At 39.4% G+C, this 20,643-nt stretch overlaps 1 protein-coding gene across 3 annotated transcripts in view; it reads right to left on the bottom strand.

Annotated features, from left to right (window-relative positions):
• The window catches only part of LOC149259359 (lysM domain receptor-like kinase 3), a 247,618-nt gene that overhangs the window by 182,229 nt on the left and 44,746 nt on the right, over positions 1–20,643 (bottom strand). For 2 of the 3 annotated variants that reach the window (XR_016257464.1, XM_089418184.1), the window contains exons 2-3: positions 7,864–7,935; positions 6,394–6,687 (exon numbers count right to left, since the gene is read on the bottom strand). Coding sequence is in view for 2 of the 3 variants with exons in the window: in XM_089418184.1 (XP_089274310.1) it covers positions 6,394–6,687; positions 7,864–7,935 (366 nt within the window). In the remaining variant the exon portion in view is untranslated. The remainder of the gene's footprint in view (positions 1–6,393; positions 6,688–7,863; positions 7,936–20,643) is intronic. The other variant, XM_089418194.1, reaches the window with a different exon arrangement.

Genomic DNA, 20,643 nt, shown 5'->3' with positions numbered 1-20,643 from the left:
TATTCCTCAAGGCAGCTTCCAGAACTTCGATATTGTAACTTCACTACTGCAACTTCGGCCCTTGCAACTGCTTCACAGATTTTCGACCCTGCAACTTCGACCTCCTGCAACTGGCAACTTCACTAACCCTAATAGCAAGACAAGAAAAGATAATCTTACAACTTCGATTTCTACTCTTCTTATTTGTCCTCCAACTACTCTTCTTCTCCTTCACTATTGCAGATCAAACTTGTGCTTGTTTTGTGTACTAAATGGCTCAAGCAACTCTCCTTTTATAGCCTTTCTTGAGGGTCGAATTCCCTCCATAACGCCAACTTTATCTGCTCCTTGGGCTAACTTGGTCTTGGGCTTATAAGTGATTTTTTCTTGACAATAAATATTTTTCTTTATTACAATGAGTCCAAATGGGACTATGACAATGATCGATATTATTCTTTATCCTAGAAGGACCTAGAAACCCTAAAAGCACGAAGAACATGCTTTTGACTCAAACTTGAGTATGAAACCCGTACTCCAAAATAAAATAAAATTTCTCTTTCTTTCCTTTTCTTTCTTTATAAAGAATATACAATGTCATGATTACAATTAGGTCTTTACGAAGACCGAACCTGCTTATAATTTTCAACATATATAACGACAAATTTGCATCTTTAAACCTTGGTCTGTTGGACTAAAGATTCGCTACCTTCGACTTCTTTCCCAGGCCTCCACATCAATGCTCATTTGCAACGAACAAAGTTCGTATACTTCAACGGTATGCTATGATACCAATGTAAAGAACAAAGTTCGTATATGCAACGGAGTAATCTTCAGAAGACTTCAAAGACAAAGACATCCATTGTACGACAAGTAATTGTATATTGAATATTATATAAAAGAATTGATGCGATGATTACAATGACGGTGTGGACCTGCTTATATACCTAGGCAGGATGTAAGTAATTAGGTTGGTATCTTGTAACGTCTCAACCTTATATAAAGTCGATTGAACACACTGTGATAGCATCACTTCCATGACTTTTCCATACTTGGTTAACTAATATGATGTTTTAGTGCAGCAAAAGATCAATACTCCAAAACGTCTGGAAAAGTCACACCGTATTGGTTTGTCCCCTGCTATTAACAATAACAACAAACAAAAAGACGACGTGGACTACCGCTTCAGTGATGTGGTTAATGAAAAGACAATTCTATATAGTAGAGAATCTTTCGATTTGTAATAGGCAACAACATCTGCAACAATGGACTCGTGGTCGATGGCAGGATGGTTGACTTGTGTAACAGACAGACAACAGCTATGATGGCTGCAAGAGTTTAGCACGACGGTAGCAAGGCATGCGACTGGTGACGTAGGGAGGATGGTGGAATAGCAGGTCGCACAATGGCAGGCTTGTTACGACCACCGCAGCGGAAAAACAATCAAATAAGAAGAACTCCTTATCGATATAAATCATAAGAGCATACTTTCAATCAATCTCTGTACCAGTATCACCCAAAACATAAACAACTTATGTTCCAAGGAAAACTGAAGTGTGCAAAATCCAGTCCTATGATAACAACTCATTACAAAACGGAAATTACTACACACATGTTAAAGAAGGTCAAATAAAAAGAACTCCTTATCGACATCTGAATCATAAGAGCAGACTTTTCAATCAATCTACATACCAGTATCACCCATAACATAAACAACAAACTTATGTTCCAAGGATTACTGAAGTTTGCAGAATATAGTCCTATGATAACCATTCATTACAAATTTCTAGTGATCTGAAGATTCCACAGAAGATTAATCTAGGATGGTTAGATCCATTCTCGGTTCGACAATTTTGTTTATCACTCAGAGAATCATATCATCTTGTATCAACGAAGATGAAAGTATTGAGAGGAGAAGATATTCGAAACAAGAAAAGAGATCAAGCCCCTTCATCAAAAGCTTTGAGGAAAAAGCTTTTTGAAGAGGAAGGCAATCTTATGAATAATATATATATATATATATAATAATACAAATAATGTAAACAATAATAATAATAAATAATGATTGATTAATTAGTCACTAGTTAACGAAGAGGTTTGTCCCTAAGGACATGACTATTGGTAAAGAGGTACCTGCCTAGGTATATGAGCAGGCCCTCACCCTCATTGTAATCATCGCATCAAATCTTTTATATAATATTCAATATACAATCACTTGTCTTACAATGGATGTCTTTGTCTTCGAAGTCTTCTGAAGATTAATCCACTGCGTATACGAACTTTGTTCGTTACATTGGTATCAGAGCATACCGTTGAAATATACAAACTTTGTTCGTTGCATCATCACTCCAAGTATGAGTTCGCTGGTTACACACAGTCCATTACAGGTTGCATTGCATCTGCCTCAGACGCTGCGCCTGAGGTCATTTCTAAGCAATTCAAATGCCATGGCATTGCATCCTATTCTGCAAGGTGCAATTTGAATGGCAAATACACCTTTCCTTTGGCTGAGATCACCCACTACCAATCAATTTTGGGAAGACCTAGCAGGTTGTATTAATCAGTGATTATAGCAGAGCATATACAGCATTAACTTCATCTTCTGTGAGGCATCACAAGTCACTGTCATACATTTGAATGGTAACTGTCTAGCTTTATCTTGTGTTCATATCCCTTTCAGCCTGCTATCCAATTCTGCTGATCCTGTACTGTAAGTTTGGTATAACAGCAATCTGGTTTGGAATATTCCTGTGCTACCATCCACTTTTACTTACACTGTTGGGTTCAAATAAAACACTTTCTCATGCTTAGATATACAAGATATTCTCAGCTTAGAGCCCACCACTGAATAAATTTACCATAGCCATATCTGAATTGACATTTTCAGCTCCTTATCAGCTCAAGATTCATTCGTCAAGCCAACAATGATGACAGCAGCAAGCATGTCCACCAATGGGGTAAACATGCACACAAATGCATAACAGCGCCTCCAAAACATAGTTTGGTAGATGAGTGACAAGACCATGCCTTGCAATTGTTCAATTTATTCCCCAAAGAGGCACTTCAAGGATTCCCATCTTCAGTACCCACAAAATGGTGGCTAATGTTGGAAAATGTAACTAGGTTTGGTCTTCATAATGTCTTATGTAATCTTGATTTTTGTCTTTGATGTAAAAGAGAAAAGAAAATTTATTATTATTATTTTAGCATTGGTTTCATGCTCTAAGTTAATTTATTTATAAGTCAAGCACCCATTGTGTGCTTCTAGGGCTTTGTCAAAGAGTCAAAGAAGTCAAAGAATCATTGTAATATGTAAAAGACCCTATTAGGCATCATGTATCAAGTCAAAAGTATTTAATTGAGTCAAAGTCATGTCTAAAGACCCTCCAAGATCAAGTCGGCCCAGCAGTCAACAAGTTGGCCTACAAGAGAGAAGTCAACCTCATTAGAGCTGTTTGAACCTCACCAAGAAGCTTATATATACAAGGCACTCGACCACACTTGAAGAGCATCCATCCAAGTTCCATTACAATGGAAAAATAAGCCTTATAGCCGGCGAAGTAGAGGAGAACATAAAAGAAGAGAGACTGAAGTTTTAAGGACTGTTTTAGGGCCACATTCTCCCACACGTGCGAAGGGTCTAGGGCATCATTTGCTAAAGAAAATTAGTCATCAAAGGAGCCGAAATCAGGTGTCAAAAGGATCAAGTTTGCAGGGTGAATTGTCAAGGAAGAATAAGTTCTCCAAGTGAAGCAAGAAATAGACATATTTCACCATCTTTTCTCACACATGCAAAGTTAGGGTTTCTGCAGTTAGGCCGAAATTGTAGTCAAGGAATTGCAGATCTGAATTTTTGAAGTTGAAGCAGTTCTGAATCAGGTTGACTTGGGTTGACTTTGATAAGAAGAAAATTTATCTAAGGAGAGGTTGACTTGCTCTTGGAAGGGTATTTGTCTTGGGTCTTGGGTCTTGGAATTTGTCATTTGAAGATTCTATAAGAGGAGAAAACATTTTGTGGGATTTCCTCTCAAGAGGAGAGGTTTTGGCCCTGGCTAGCAAACTATATTTTGTGTCATCTTGTCTCATTGATCTTCATAGTTTGGTAGCTGTTTGATGATAAGAACACAATAATAATCAAATAAAAGAAGAATCTAACTTCAAGTACATCAAGTTAAGTAAAAGAACATCACAAGAAGTTATCAAAGTAAGAGAACTCACCCTAATCTAGCTGCCCTAGATTTCTCAAGAGCTAACAGGGAGCTACGTACTTCCTCACCTTCATTGATGGTTTTTCCCACTTCCTTTGGATATAAACCATTCAATCCAAGGATGAAGCCTTTGGGAAATTCAAAGATGTCATACCACTAGTGGAAAATCAACGCAGGAAAAGCATTGAGTGTAATAAAACTAACAGTAAAGGAGAATATACTAGCAATGGTTTGAAAACATTTTTCATTTCTCATGGAGTTTCTTGGCAGATCACTATTCCCTACACTCCACAGCAGAATGGAGTAGATAAACACAAGAACAGAGCTATTAGAGAGTTGCTCAATGCCTGCTTCACTTGGAGCAAATGGATCTTAAATTGTGGGGAGAAGAAATTTTCTATGGCGCCAACATCATATATTGAATAGCTACTTGTTGAAGGTATCACTCCGTATAAGAAATGGTATGGAAACAAACCATCAGGTTCAAATTTCAGAATTTCTGGATCAAGTGCATGAGCCCATATTCCTAGTGAAAAAGGAAACAAATAAAACCTAAAATCACAACCACATTCCAGTGGGCTATAGCAAAGTTTCCAAGGTATATCACCTCTATGATCCTTCCACTCACAATGTGATTTAACATAAAGATGATATCTTTGATGAAGTTGCTACACATGGTCCGCCAAGATCTTCCCCCCTACTTCTTACAAATGATCCTCCTGTAGATGATTCTCAACATGCTTTACTGGATCTTTCTCCCTCAATCATGATGTTGGTCCTCCTTTTAACCCTACGAGTGTTTCCTCAAGCATTCTTCCATATGGATTCCTTTTATATCATCCTATTTATTTTGGATATTTTTTAAATAAACCAGATTGATTCATTACAAAGAGAAAGAGAGACTCAATATTATTCAATATGCATAAATGTGAATACATATCAGTGACTCCTGAGAGACACATAGGTTATGAAATTCTTAGTCAACTATAAAGTGATATGTGACTAATTAACTTTTAAATTCCTTTATTATATCACCATTTTATTAACCTAAAGAGAAGCGCCGAAACATTTCGGATTTTCCGAAACGGGTACTTTTAGAAACGTCATCACCCAAAAATGGAAACGCCAGCCAAAACGTAGTCTGAAACGTCATATATGTTTATATATAATAAAAAAATTATAAATAAGTGAATAACATAATATTTTGCAAGAAAAAAGGGAATAAGACCCATATATAACAATTTAGATGGAAAACCAAGTCTATATTAACTCTCATAGATGATTACATTATGGTCGAGTTTCGGAGTTCCGCGTATGGGTACGTCCCGAAACGTCAGGTTCCTAGAAGTTTAGCCTAAAGTCCTAATCATAACTTAAGTCCTAAAATATGTTATATATGATATGACTATTATTAATTATTGAATACATATTCCAAATATCCATCACCAAACTATGCAATACATGATATCACCATTAGTAAATACATACTCTGTTGAGGTGACCATTAAGGGTAGTTTTAGAGTGGTTAATGACCACTCATTGACAATGGTATGTGTCAATTTTACTGTATCCTCATAATATGTATGTTATAGAGTTATGACTCAATCCATGGTTTTGTAACGATGTTATGATGTAGATCATGGCTTTGTATGAGGTGTTTTCTATAATCTTTTACCTATTTATAGAGACCATGTGCACTGTGTTCAACATGACAACTAATAACACAGCTACTTAAAGAGTGTTTTACTACTCTAGTTAACGTTTATTAATAGTTCACTAATACCTGGATGAACCTATAGGCGGGGGATTAGATCTGGCATATTGGATTAAAGGTCATTTGGAGGGGCGTCCAGGGTATGTTGTTGTAGAAAATCAAGGAAATATTGTGTTGACTTATGGAACAACTGCCATGTAATTACCCTACCATTCATCATCTTTGTGAAAAAATTGATACATATTAATTTGGTCATATGCTTCCAAATCTTCCATAAGATCTATTTGATTAAAATTAACCATGACACTGAGAGGCATGTATTGTCTTTATGAAATATAATCCATGCAACTAAATATCTAATAAAGTTGATCCATTTAAAATTAAGACATAGTTACCAAGAAAGAAAAGTCCAAATTGTAACAACTTTGAAAATGTGGCTAAACACAGCAGATGCATTTTTTTATATTGCAGTTAGATGATAGATGGTTTCTATACCAGTAGAGAGAGTTAGTTGCCGATTGCTGGAATCATTGGGATCACTGTCTTGACCCTTCCAGCAAGGAGGACCTCTCAAAGGCAGACAATAGGATGTTCTACCAAGGATCTCAAGTTCTTTTGTGACTTTGCCATCCCCAGTCTTTGCATGGACATCTTTAGTCTGGTGATAACATACCAACCTATGCCTCAAAATCCACAACACCAGAACAACAAGAATGAAAAGGAATACAATTCCAATTATACCAAAGATCCACCCCAATGAGAAGCTACTAGAGACGTTGTCTGGAACTTCTGCAAAACTAAACAGTACTAAATCAGAATTTTAGTACTTCTTAGGCATCATAACCATGTCAGAAAACATTAACTTTATCATGCATATAGGTATTTGCCTGTGTGTCTTGATCAATTACTTAGCAACAAGAAGCATATATTGAGACAACAAGAGGAAGTAAAACCTAAAAGGAAATATTATTGTTGCATTTTCAAAGTCAGCATTAATGGACAGACTATATCTATCTTAAAGAAATGCATATTTGCATTATTATAGTACTTTACTAAAACATTGTAAACAAGAATATCATTTAATGCTATTACATAAAATCCTTCTTAATTTCCGAGGCAATGCCTTGATAATTTTACTGAACTATTTGTGGATATGAACATACATCACATAGATACGTTAGATCCAACATAATACACTATGTAAGACGGTGATATCATTGACCTTGAGAAAGCGTGTTATCTAATGATCATAGTGAATGCCAATTTTTGCATGTTACAGTCATGTTGACAACATTCATTAGCCTTACCTGGGAAGCAAGTTCGTAAGACTTCAAAAATCTGAATTCTAGATAAGGAAGTTCTCTTTGTCATTCAGCTAATCTAAACAAAAAGTTGGTTGTAGAAAGTGATAGTTGAAAGTAATGATATACTTGAATCTCAGAATTACTCAGCAACAAGGAGCATGGAGAGTTGGGACGAGGAAAAAAAACACCAAGAGGAATCTTTCACAGAGAGGACATCTAAAGGATGCCATGGCCGATTACATTGATATCATATCCTTGCTCCATCTGGAGCCACACGATGAACAAATATACAATAAAATGTAGCAATGATGCCAAATGCATTTACCAGTTAAATATCATCAAAATGATCAGTGCTATAGCACCATGTTCCTGGGAAATGTAACGTATGTAACGAATAGCTGGCATTTCCTTCACTATGGAACTGTTCAAAAACACTGAATTTCCAATAAATCTAGAAACATAGCTACAACCATCTACTCCCATTCATGTTATAAACTTGAAGCTTTTCAACACTTCAGTTACATTCTAGCTTCTTGTGAAAATATAAAATATTTCACATATGATCTCGTAATTTGATTAATTAATAACCATCGAAATATACATACACACAATAAGTTTCAAAGTCATGTCTAGCACCATGATCTGAAGAAAGGAAGCTTACCTTGATATGGAGCCACAGATGGGGGAGAAATTGGAGCAATGTGTTCTTGAAGAGGGAATGGAACTCCAGGAACTGCAATTGGAGAGAACACAACTTAATACACAATAAAATCTGCCATTCTGTGAAAATTATATAGTCATAACATTTTCTAGAGCACTTGCAGTCTACAATACATGCAGTATGGTATTTATAATGGAATGTCCTAGGCAAGTTACAGTAACCAGAAACAACTCCATATATTACTATGATAACGATTATAGATGGTTTATGTTGGATAAATATAAAAAGACAAACAATGTACAAAGTAGGTTTGGTCAAATAGTGCCACTAGTTTGGTTCCTGTTTGGCAACACTGCTTCCACAAGCAATTATGCGTAAGTGTGCTTAAACGGATCCAAGATTGATGGGATGTGAATTACATTGGTTCTGTTTTACACAGTTGTCACACTAGACTGCTTCCACAAGTAGTTAGCATAAGTTTTCCTTACCAATCTTCTATTCCTAGTCCGCATATGCCATAATATGCTGTAAGTCTTGTATGAGTTGCCTTCTGTACAGAAACTGAAGTATACTTATATAAATTGTTATCCATTTAACACATTTCTGTGTATTATTAATTATAAATATTCTATTTAAACACTATATAGTATATACACACATGTAATATTAAATAATACAATTTAGATTTCACTTAAAGATTCAAAACCCTATAATTCCTCGTAATGGTGATCCTTTAGCAAATGATGTTTAAGCACATAACAGTCTTAGGTTCAACCAGTCATGTTTGCACCTTTCCCACATGTTACACATTAGTCACCTAGCACCGTATTGCCACCAGTGGAATAGTCTTGCTTAGCTGATCATGAAGGATGATCAAACCAGTGACTCTCTTACCTGTAGATGAATGTAAATATCCTATTTAGATATTATGTAAACATATGTAATTTAAATAATACAAAATTGCTTTTACTTCAATATTCAAGGCCTTATAATAATAGCAATCCGTTAGCAATGTTGCTTAGACACATAGCAGTCTTCAGTGCAGCTACTCATGTTTTATACCATTCCCACACCTTACATATTCAGTTACCTAGCAATGCATTGACACCAATGGATTAGAATTGCTCAGCTGTTTATAACCGATGACCCAACCAATGTTTCTTTCTTACGCTGTATATGAATGCCAACAAAACCCAAACACCCCGATAGTGTTGAGGGAGGGCCCACCCCTAGTTATAACACAGTGGTTTCAAAGCAAGTTTGATCCTTGCACATCTTAAAAAGAAAGTGATTAGCACATTCATTCCCTGAGAATCCCTCACACTTAAGAGGGAAAAAGACTGTCTAAATTGTAATACAGCAAATTGTCCAAGGAGCAAATGTAAATAACCTATCAGTCAAATGAGTTAAAAACAACATACGATCGTAGACTCATTGAAAGAGCTTACGGAATATTCAACCTACACATACCTTAACAGATAAGTACTAAATTGACAAGGGAGGGAAACGATGGCGGCAAGAATGGAACTAGGGTTTCAACTGCGCACGAATGCATCTCTGGGTATGGCCGCCTGGCTCTATCCTCTTGCCGGCTTGGAGGGCAGTCATGGCGGCCAGGACACAGGGCGGCATCGGAGAAGTCTTCACCATTCGTCCTTACCGCCCATGCTTGGCCTCTCTGGTTTATATTTAACTTATGGGCCCTCGGTTTTTTGGTTTCGCAGGACAACTGAACGGCAATGGACGACAAGGGGTTTGTTGTTTCTGACAGATTTGGGGGACCGACGGCTGCAGCGGGCTATCCTCCACAGCCTTTTCTGCGCACAGGAAGCGGGTCGAGCAGGCTTTGCGCCCAGCGGCGACTCTGTGACTGTGATGGGGCTTTTGTCTGACCATCGTTTGCTGCAGGGGATTGAGCGGGGATCTCCCAGCGATTTATCGGGTCCAGGGGTGGCCTTGGGGCGGACATTCCTTCTGTGCTGGTCACCTGCCGTCTCGGGCATTGAATATTTCTTCCTGCTGGTAGTTTTGGACATCGGAAATACTGAGGAGGTGATGCTCTGCCTCTTCTTGAAACTGTTTTTATACAGGGTCACCATGAAACAACAGACCGGCGCAATGATATTGGCAATGGAGGTGTGGTCTCAAAATCTTTTGTGTGACATCAACTACTCAGGGTGGCCCTCGGTGACTTATGCTCTCTCCATGGACTCGCGATCTGGGAGGTACATGCGTGAGGTGGGCGCCAGGATCCAGGCTGCTCTTAGCACTGAAATAGAGTGGAGCTCTGCTTCGCCTTCCTGGCTATCATTTGGACAGAGAAAATACAGTAAAATAGTTAGGGGGCAGCCCACTGTGGTTTCTTTTGAGCGGGGAGCCGAGACAGGGGAAGCCACAAATGTGTTGAACAAAAATAGGGAAGCATTGCATATTACACAGAACATACCCAATATGCAGATGCTCCCCCACCATGCGGCTGATCCACACTTCCAGGATGAAAACAGGATTCAAATTTTTATAAAATCAATTGGGGGAGGCCACTGCTGCATGAGACTCCGTAGGGGATCAAACATACAAGAGCTTAAAAAAGAAATACAACATCAACTAGGAATACCATCAAATAACCAGAACCTGATTTGTGCAGGACGCAGTTTACAGGATCACCATACGCTACAGGAATATGGGATCTGTCAAGATACAACCATATTTCTGAATCTCAGGCTGCGTGGTGGATGCAAAGGATCCGGATCAAAGACGCCAGCTTCTTTCCGTGACGCAGTTAAGGGCAAAGGAAAAATGCAGAACAAACCAGAGATACTAACAGAGCTACCAGGTCCTTATATAGTAGATCAAAAGCTGGAATCCCCCATCCTCCAAGTCACCATGCCAGAGGTAACAGATCTACACTCTGTCCTCACCAAAACTGCTTTAATATGTAGATTCAATGGATTCTGGCCTAAATCCGATGCTTTACATCAGTGGATATACTCCAATTGGACTCCAGACTGCGATATACACCTATGTTCAAAAGGCTTCTTCATAGTTAGCTTCCATACAGAAGAAGAAAGGGATAGTATTATTTCTGAGGGGCCTTGGTTTTGGGGTAATGCTGGTCTTTTTGTTACCCCTTGGTTCGCTGATTTTGATGCAAACACTATGAAAATCACAACAATGCCTGTTTGGGTGCGGCTTCATAATCTCCCATTACATTTCTGGCATAATTTAGTTTTAGCTGCCATTGGGAATACCTTAGGGAAATTCATAAAAATGGATGAGGACAGAGTTTGCAGAGGAATCTTTTCCTTCGCCAGAATTTGCGTTGAAGTGGATATGAGTCAGGGGCTGCCTGAACATATCTCACTAAACTTCAACAACTCTCAGTGGCTTCAGTCCCTTGACTATGAAAACACCGCTTTCAGATGTCGCAGTTGCAGGCAAACAGGTCACCTCCAATACTCTTGCCCCCTGGTCAAAAAGAATCCTAAAGGAAACAAGAACAGGAAAAATAAGCCCAATGGTTGGCAGCACACGAATCCGCTGGAAGAAGAGGACACACTGTCTGAGGAGGCAGATAATCAAGTGGAATCCGACACAAATATGGAACAGCAGGGTACACAAAATGATATCTCCCAAGACCCTCATCTGGAAGCTCCACAAAATCTAATTCAGCAACATCCTCAGTTGGATGTTGGTGGCATCAAAAGATCTCATGGGTCGGAAGGCTCGGAATCCGACAAGGAAATTCCAGTGATCACTCCGGAGTCCATGCAGGCTATCATTGTTCCCTCTCCAGACACACAGGGTTGGCGTAGAGTGGAAAAGAAAAAGGGTCGCAAAGCTTAGGCTTGCTACTTATTATGTATATTATTTGTTTTTATTTGGCTCCGTCCTTCTCATGGACAGCTATCTGCATATGCTTTCTAGCATCTACAACATGTAATTTTTTTCATTTTATGAATATAAATTACGCGCTCGTTTTCCCCCGGAAAACAGATAAGTACTAAAGAAAAAGGAGCAACCCTAAGGCATTAAAATACCCTATCTACAGTGTACATGAACACTGAAAACTAAGTGAAAAATTACATGGAGGTAAGGCACACTAGAATAATTCCCAAGGCAGACATGAAACAAAACACAATGCTGGTGATAATCTCGAAAAAATTGCTCAACGGTAAGCACAAATGATACTCTGTCCCTTTGCTCAAAAGCAACTAATGTAGTTACCAGCTAATAAATGTTGTAAACTCCTCAAAACAAGTAAATCACATAAGAATTGAAAAGTATGATTCCGTTTACAACAAAATTAACAGCAGATAGCTCACAGCTTATCTTGCCCTTTATTTTCAGTCACAGTTCCTCAATGATAAACATTTCACACTTGTTTACTCTGACCTTTTTGGTTCCACTGGGTAGCCTTTGTTGCAGTGGACAATTCCTTGTATAGTTTTCATTGAATTCACAAATTCTGGACCATTTTTTAAATGCTAATACAACTAAATTCATTTGTTAATTCCTGTTAGAGCCCTGAGACAGATTGATGCCCTGGAGAGCTTCTATGACCTTTGGCAATTGACAATTGACCTAGGTAAAACCAAGATTATGATCTTCAACAAGTCAAAGAATGCTATGGGGGCAGAGAAGAATGGAGATAACGATGGCCTATACCTATTTGAGGGTCAAATTTGTGGGGCCTTGCTTCAGCATGCATGAACCCCTCCAGCCTTGGCTCAACAAGGGATATAGCTCCCTTGCCCTTCTCAAGTAACAATGCTTCCAAGATCAATTTTAGGACATCTCATCCAATATGCACCTCCTAGATACAACCATCAAGCATGTGGTTCCCCGTGGTTCAAAGATCTAGCGACCAAGTTTATTGCAAATCAACTGGGCCACGATCGGGAGAATCCAAACCCTCCTTGGGCGCATCATCCAATGCCAGCGAACAGTACCCCAACCTATTGCTCAACAAAGTTCAAAGCCCAACCTTTCTGCCTTGAAGTCATCTTTTTGTCTAGTCTTGTTTCTACACAGGGTTTGAACTTTTGGGGACTCCTTCTCCAGGAGAGCTTGATATTAGATACCCCTACTTAGTACTCAGCTCTTGCAAAGTCAATGCCTTGAGCTGACCCCCAAATGTGTGCACATGTTTCACAGGCATCTTAGCTTCTCCAATCAACAGCCATCTCACTAGACCCTTTGTGCCCCTTTAGGGACTCATTAGATGCCTCGAGCCACCTCTAGTCATCTACAATAGGACCTAAACTAGGCCATCTAAGAGGAATCGATGCACAATAATCCAAGCCATTTAGAAAATGCCTTTGAAGTACATTTCCTAGAAGATAGCTTTCTATTTGGAGCACTTTTTGGTGTTGTGAGTTGGCATTGTCGATCCTTCATACATGCGAAGCCACTGGATGCATACACTCAAGAATCGCATGAGTCATTTATAGATGAGCAGCCACAGACTCTTAGTAGAGACTAATCAGCATATTCCATGTATGGGACTTGCCAATTTTGTCACCTATAGGAGCTTGAGATGAAGATGCATTTCAATTTCAAGGGCCCCTTTTACTTTGAGATCAAAGGTCAATATTACTGCCATTTTTGACATTCATGGGGGTCCCTCTACATTTTCATTTGTTGTCCCAACCAAAGATACCTTGTTCTCTTCATGAGAGAAATGCTCAAGCACGAATCTCAGTCTTTGCTTGTCCCATCTCAACATGGGACTCACACTTTTGGAAAATTAAGGTATTTGTAGATTAATGTTGATTCTCCTTACTTGATAATTACTTGTGATATTAGTTGGCATTTTATTATTTTGTTTTACTTCTTCATCAAGAAATTACCAAAACATGAAGATCACAAAACACAAAGAACACAAGATATAGGCTCCACGCCAGGGCAAAACCCCACAACTGGGGAAAACCCAAACAATCCTCTTCTTATAGAATCATATCAAAATGAGACCTCCAAGACCCAAAGACCAAGTCCAAGACCTCCTCAAGCCTCAAGTCAGCCCTCCAAATGATCTCCTCCAACAAGACAAAGACTACTAAAGTCGATTAAGGTCAAACTCTTGAGTCTCCACAAACTGCTACAATCAGAGTCTTGGTACTGCAACTTAGGTTTGCAATTTGGCCTACAACTTTTGGCCCCTGCAACTTGCCCAAAAAAACCCTAACTTCTTGCATGTGTCAGTAGAGATGATTTGATTTTCATGTATTGTTCCTTCGCTCTTGAATTGTCCTTCTTTCCTTGAATTTCGCTCTTGAAAAACCTTCTTGTTTTACTACAAATCAAACCAATTCAAGTGCTACAAATGAGTCGAATTCTCATGCTATATATACACTCTTCAAGTGGTTGAATAAGCCTCTTCTAGGCCAACTTCATCTTGGTAGGGCTGACTTGGTCTTGGGAGTCCAAATTATCTCAAAAATAGTGTTTCTTTCTAAATACAAATTTGCCCAAAAGGGTCTTTTACATATGACAATAATTCTTTTGACTCAAGACAAATATTTATTGACATGACAAACCCTAAGACCGTGAAATGCATGCTTGACCTAGATGACAATTATATGTAGCATGAAACCCATGCTTTTAAAACAATATTTTCTTTCTTCTTTTGCTTGATACATAAAATATACACAATGACATAAGTACAAAGACAATTATGAAGACCAAACCTAGTTATTTTTCCAACACTCCCTCTTAACTATGGAGGTATTCATAATCACTCAACAAGTCTCTCTCAAGTTGAGATATTCTCATAAGAAGGGATCCAGGCTAATAAGCATCAAAGTATCATCACAACCAGCATTGCCACATTACCAAGGCCTTGACAGGTACACTATATCTTTCCACAAGATCAGAACACAATATTGGGAAGCATTCCATGGGACACCACACCGCCTCACCAATGTACATAACCCATCTAGGATACCCAAAGTATTTCCTTCACCGGGCCATTTCCTTCAAGAAAATGTATGTCCATTGGACAAATCTTTATCGAAGTCCATGTACTTGACTTGGGATCTTCATCCTAATCCATCACAGTACATGAATCAAAAATGTTTGTCCAAGATGCTTATCCAATCCACCATTCTCCTTATCTATGTCCATGTACTTGACTTAGGATATCATTCCTAATCTATCCCAGAACCTGACACAAGGAGAAAAATGTTAATTCAAACCATCATTCTCCCTATCTGTGATGCATGCACTAGACTTACGACAGTTAGTTTCTGGCCTAGTACATGACACGTGGAGAGTTAGTGTCGAACCTTACTCCCTCTCAACCTGAGAGGAGAAATCCATGCTCACTCCCTCTCAAACAAGGAGAATTCATCAACAAGCCTAAACTTTTGTCGAAAGTACTCATACTTCCCTTACATCAGCTACCTGTTATAATTGTAGCTTCCTCAACTAGCCCTCTTATCACTGAGTTTGCTCAACTTGCAGCTTCTTGAGCTAGGGCTACATACTCCCTCACAATAATCCATGATTTTGTACTTGAGGTCTTCACCAACTACATCTTGAACTATGTCCAATGCTACTTCCTACACCGCTTACTGCCTTGAAGCCAGTTCATCACACAGTTTCTTTATCTGACTAATTATCACAATACAAGGTTCGTCCAATCCATTGTTCACTCAATTTTGAACACAACTTGGTTGACCTTTCCAATCAGTCTCTATCAGTCAACAAGGCTTCACAAATAATTAACAATTATGCCCTCTAGTTGTTTTTCTTATCTTTCCAAAATAGCCAACTCTCAGGCTCTTCAAATAGCCCTCTAATTGTCCTATTGTTGCTTCAAATTGACAGTCCTTAGGGCACTAATCAAACTACCTTTCAATAGTGACTTAGTTGCTCTAAAATTACTATGATAAGGTTTTCCAAGCACAACCCACTTGATAGTGAATGTTCATTGCTTCACTATCCTTAGGGTTTTTCACAACTTTGCCCTCACAATGGTGAACTAACTCTTGTACTTACTATACAAAGAGTTTCTTCAAGTTTGCTTTCTAAACAATCATATATATGAATCTGCACCATTTGACTCTGTCTAGGGCTTCCTAGTACTTGCAAAACATAACAGAAAACCCCACCAAAGGATCCTTTTCCTACGTAGTTGCCACAGAGAGATGTGACCTTGTTTTGGAAAGCCTATGAGACAACTCATCCTCCAAAACGGGTCCTTCTTTCAACTTGCAAATACACAAAATTTTTGTTCCGTCTTGACTATGAGAATCCTCCTTTTCACAGAACTAGCCCTCTAGACTTTGGCCAAATGTCCTCCAAAGATCAACCCTTAGAGCTTAAAATCCCTGCCTTTCCTAACAGGCTTATAGTTCTCCATTGGTCTACAATTAGGGCTCCTTTGGACACCTACTTGTTGTTGATTTAGGGTAGCATCGGATGTGCTCTAGCCATGAAAACTGGTGGAGAGGCTAAAGCACATGAGATCTCCAAGACCCAAAAATGGTTTGGGCAGATTCTAACCAGTTTGAGAGATATTAAAATAATTAATACTTTTAATGGAGTTCCTAAGTCTAAACTTGGGAAAAATAAAATATTAATGGGTATTAATATAAAATTGGGTTAGAAGGTTCCAAAAGTCATGGATCAAGCCAAATCTAATCTTAGTCGTTGATTAGAGATTTAATCTCGGTCGTTGAAGGACCAACAGGAAAAGTATAACAAGAGGCTTGAGGGTCAGTTAGAGGACACACTGAGGGAGACCAATCAGTTTGATTTCGAGAGTGGGGTTACCTGAGAAAATTGAACTAGTGATCTAGAGAGCAACAAGAGGCAGCAGTACGGAACAGAGAGTCAGGAACAGCACCAAAAGACCAGCGCAGAGGTTGGAGAGGCAAACACAGAGACAGCAGACTACGCAGTCACTAGAGGGCTTGCGTGGGTGACGCAGAGAGGCAGAAGCTGACACAAAGGGTATGGGAGCTGCGTAGAGGCCAACAAGCCTAACGCTGAGACTGGGAGAAGTGATCGAGAATTTTTCTTTGTTGGGTAAGCCAGTGTGGCACCTAGTTGTACTGAAGAATTGTTGAATAATAAAATCCTCCTCTGCTGCACCGGTTTTCCCATATTGGGTTTTTCAGGCGACAACTGTCCAAAATACCTGTGTTGATGTGTTGACTCTTGTGCATGTGTTTGTTTCTGCATTATGGTGTGATATCTGCAACAGAATTTATTGTTGCAGTGATAGAATTTTCACATGGTATCAGAGCAAGTAATCAAAGATAGGAAGGGATAATCAATTATGGGTCGAGACTATGATGCAAAGGCATCTACGTCAAGAGACTCGCACGAATATATGGCCTCGCATGAAGCTGTGCTTGTAGCCATATATTCGGCTCCACCATGAACTGACTGAGGATGTTGACAGCGTAACAAATGTTTGGCCTGGTATTGACCAGATACATCAGGGAGAACCCTATGAGCTGCCTGTATAAGGTGGGATCATCATCCTTGTCTTCTAATGCATCAATTTTCTTCCAGTTGGTGATCATTGGAGTAGCCATGGCGGAATATATGGCTACAAGCACAGCTTCGTGCGAGGCCATATGGCTTAAAAAACTGCTTGTGAATCTATTCAGAAGAAAGATGGAGACGACCAGGATCATGTGTGATAATCAGAGTTGCATCAAGCTCTCTAAGAGTCCAGTGTTTCACAATCGGTCAAAGCATATTGATATCCGGTGTCACTTTGTCAGAGACTGTGTCCAACGAGGTGTTGTACAAATTGAGCTACACTCCTACAAGAGGACAAGTGGCGGACATCCTCACCAAGGCACTTGCAAGAACAAATTTTGATTATTTCAGGGAAAAGATTGGGATGATAAAGAATCCATTTCAGTAGCAGAAATGGGGGTGATGTTGCAGTGCAGTAGCAGTCAGTGGTAGCACGATGCAACATGACGAGAAGAGATTGCAGTGCAGATGCAATGTTGGGAAGAAGGACCAACAGCAGCACAGATGCAGAGGGAGTTGCAGTGCAGATGTAGTGTTGGGAGAAAGGACCAGCAATAGCACAAATGCAGAGGGAGTTGTCGTACAAATGCAGCAGTGGCAGAGCTAGAGCCATGGGTAGCAGTACAAGATGCAGTAGTGCAGAGGATGTTGGGCAGGGAGGCCTAGCATCAGCAAAGGCACTGGTGCTGTATAGTCAGAGTGATGCTCAGTATGGGGTACTACTAGAGCACAATCCTTGCTAAGAGGGAGGGTTGATTTGGGGTAGCATCAGATGTGCTCTAGCCATGAAAATTGGTGGAGAGGCTAAAGCACATGAGATATCCAAGCACGGAAATGGTTTGGGCAGATTCTAACCAGTTTGGGAGATATTAAAATAATTAATATTTTTAATGGAGTTCCTAAGTCTAAACTTAGGAAAAATAAAATATTAATGGGTATTAATATAAAATTGGGTTAGAAGGTTCCAAAAGTCATGGATCAAGCCAAATCTAATCTTAGTCATTGATTAGAGATTTAATCTTGGTCGTTGAAGGACCAACAGGAAAAGTATAAGAAGAGGCTTGAGGGTCAGTTGGAGGACACACTGAGGGAGACCAGTCAGTTCGATTTCTAGAGCGGGGTTAGCTGAGAAATTCGAACTAGTTGTTTGGAGAGGAACAAGAGGCAACAAGTACAGAATAGAGAGTACGGAACAGCACCAAAAGACTAGCGCAGAGGTTGGAGAGGCAGACGCAAAGCCTCTCAGACAGAGGCAAAGGCAGCAGACTACGCAGTCACTAGAGGGCCTGTGTGGGTGACGCAGAGAGGCAAACGCTAACACAAACGGTCTAGGAGTTGCGCAGAGGCCAACAAGCCTAACGCTAACTTTGGGAGAAGTGCTAGAGAATTTTTCTCTGTTGGGTAAGCCAGTGTGGCACCCAATTGTACTGAAGAATTGCCAAATAATAAAATCCTCCTCTACTGCACCGATTTTCCCACATTGGGTTTTTCTGGGGACAATTGTCCAAAATATCTGTGTTGATGTGTTGATTCTTGTGCATGTTTGTTTCTGTATTATGGTGTGATATCTACAGCAGAATTTATTTTAACGTTTACTGAAGGGTTTTCGTAAATAACTTATTGAGATATAAGTAGGTAAAATAAATCAGTTGTTGCAGCGATAGAATTTTCACACTTGTTGACCTCAAAATAGCCTCAAGATGCTCAATCCAACAACTATCCCAAATCTAGACTATCTATCTACTAGCAAAACATCACAACAAGAAGGGTAAACATACCTTGTCTCATAGATTGCTTCTGCCCTCCTTGTACTTTGTTTTGTGCTTGCTCCTCAAGTATTCAGCCCTCAAACTAGGGATTTTACAACATTTTTCACAGCCCCACAAACCTTGTGCCAAAACACCTTCAATGACTGTGGTTGACCTTCTATTTGCAAGCTCCCTCCATCGCTCTACTCCAACACACTTTCCAACATCCTGCTGCTTTTTTCGGTCTTCAAGATAACACCTACAGCAGCTCGGGCTTATGGCTGAGTGATCAGAAGAATCTCAGCCTACTAAATCAGATAATTAGCCCTCCAAACTAGAATCCTATTGTAGGCTGTAGCAACTGATAATATTTCTTCTATTTGTTAAATTAATTAAACAAACTATTTGCAGTTTCCTACGGCAAATATGGAAACATATACACTGCAGCCTTCACAAAACAAATACTACAGAAGAAAAATAAATTTTGGAAAATTAGAGAAATTCTAGCACACACATAAAAATATTGACACAGTTATTTTTGGATATTGTCCTCGGAAAAACCCAATGCGAGAAAACCGGTGCAACAGATGGGGGTTTCTTTATTAATTTTTCAACAGTAATTCAAGTACAAGTATTTGGACAGCAAAACAGAGGAAAAATACTGAGAGAAATTTCTCTCTCTACAGGGACTCCCTAACCCGAGATGGACCCTCTACCCATACGTTGGTGTCTCTGCGCAATGCTCTATTAGACAACGTCTCTCCCATGCTGTCTCTTCCTGAATTTGTCCTGCACTTCCCAGACCACTGCTGATACCTGTTGAAGGAAATGTAACTAGGTTCGGTCTTCATAAATGTACTTTTGATATTTGTATTTATTCAAGAAAAAGAAATATTATTTTTATAATATATGTCAATGAGTTTCTTGCTCATTGAAATAGGTCTAGCACTATTTAAAGTGCTATAGGTGAGTCAAATAGTCAAAAGAAAAAGGTTGAAGACCTTAAGGGCATGTTACACCTTGTATAAATATGTACTAAAGTCAAAGAGAGAACCTCCAAGCAAAGTCAAGTCTCCTCCTATGCTAAAGAAGCTCCTTCAAGCATGCAACTCCACCAAAGAACCATCTGAAGTCTACTCTTCAAGTCGGCCTACAAGCAGTCAATCAAGTCGGCCTAAGAGGAGGGACAGTCCTCTATTTATAGAGGTTGTCCACTCCAATACAACGCACTCACTTCACTCTGAAATCAACGCAGAAAAGAGGCTAACAAAAGGATGAAAAGAAGTCTTCTAGGGCAGCGAAGGAAGGGAGAAAGAAGTCGAGGTAGAAGGGACTGTTTTTCTAGAGTCAACACAGCCACACGTGCGAGAAAGGAAGGGTCTGCCTGCGGTCATTACAGCAGGAAATCACAGTGACATATCTCTCTGTTTTTGGGCTAGTAAACAAGGCCTATAAGGCCTCCCAATCAAGCAAAGAGGAAGGGCACTCAAGTGAAGAAGGAAAGAGGCTACAACAGCAAGTAAACCATCACATGTGC

The sequence above is a fragment of the Pinus tabuliformis genome, chromosome 6 (genome assembly GCF_031772625.1).
Source record: "Pinus tabuliformis cultivar Carrire ecotype Pingquan chromosome 6, CPIR1, whole genome shotgun sequence".
Lineage (NCBI taxonomy): Eukaryota > Viridiplantae > Streptophyta > Pinopsida > Pinales > Pinaceae > Pinus > Pinus tabuliformis.
The sequence above is the reverse complement of the archived record's forward strand: the minus strand, read 5'-3'. Positions and strand labels throughout refer to the sequence as shown.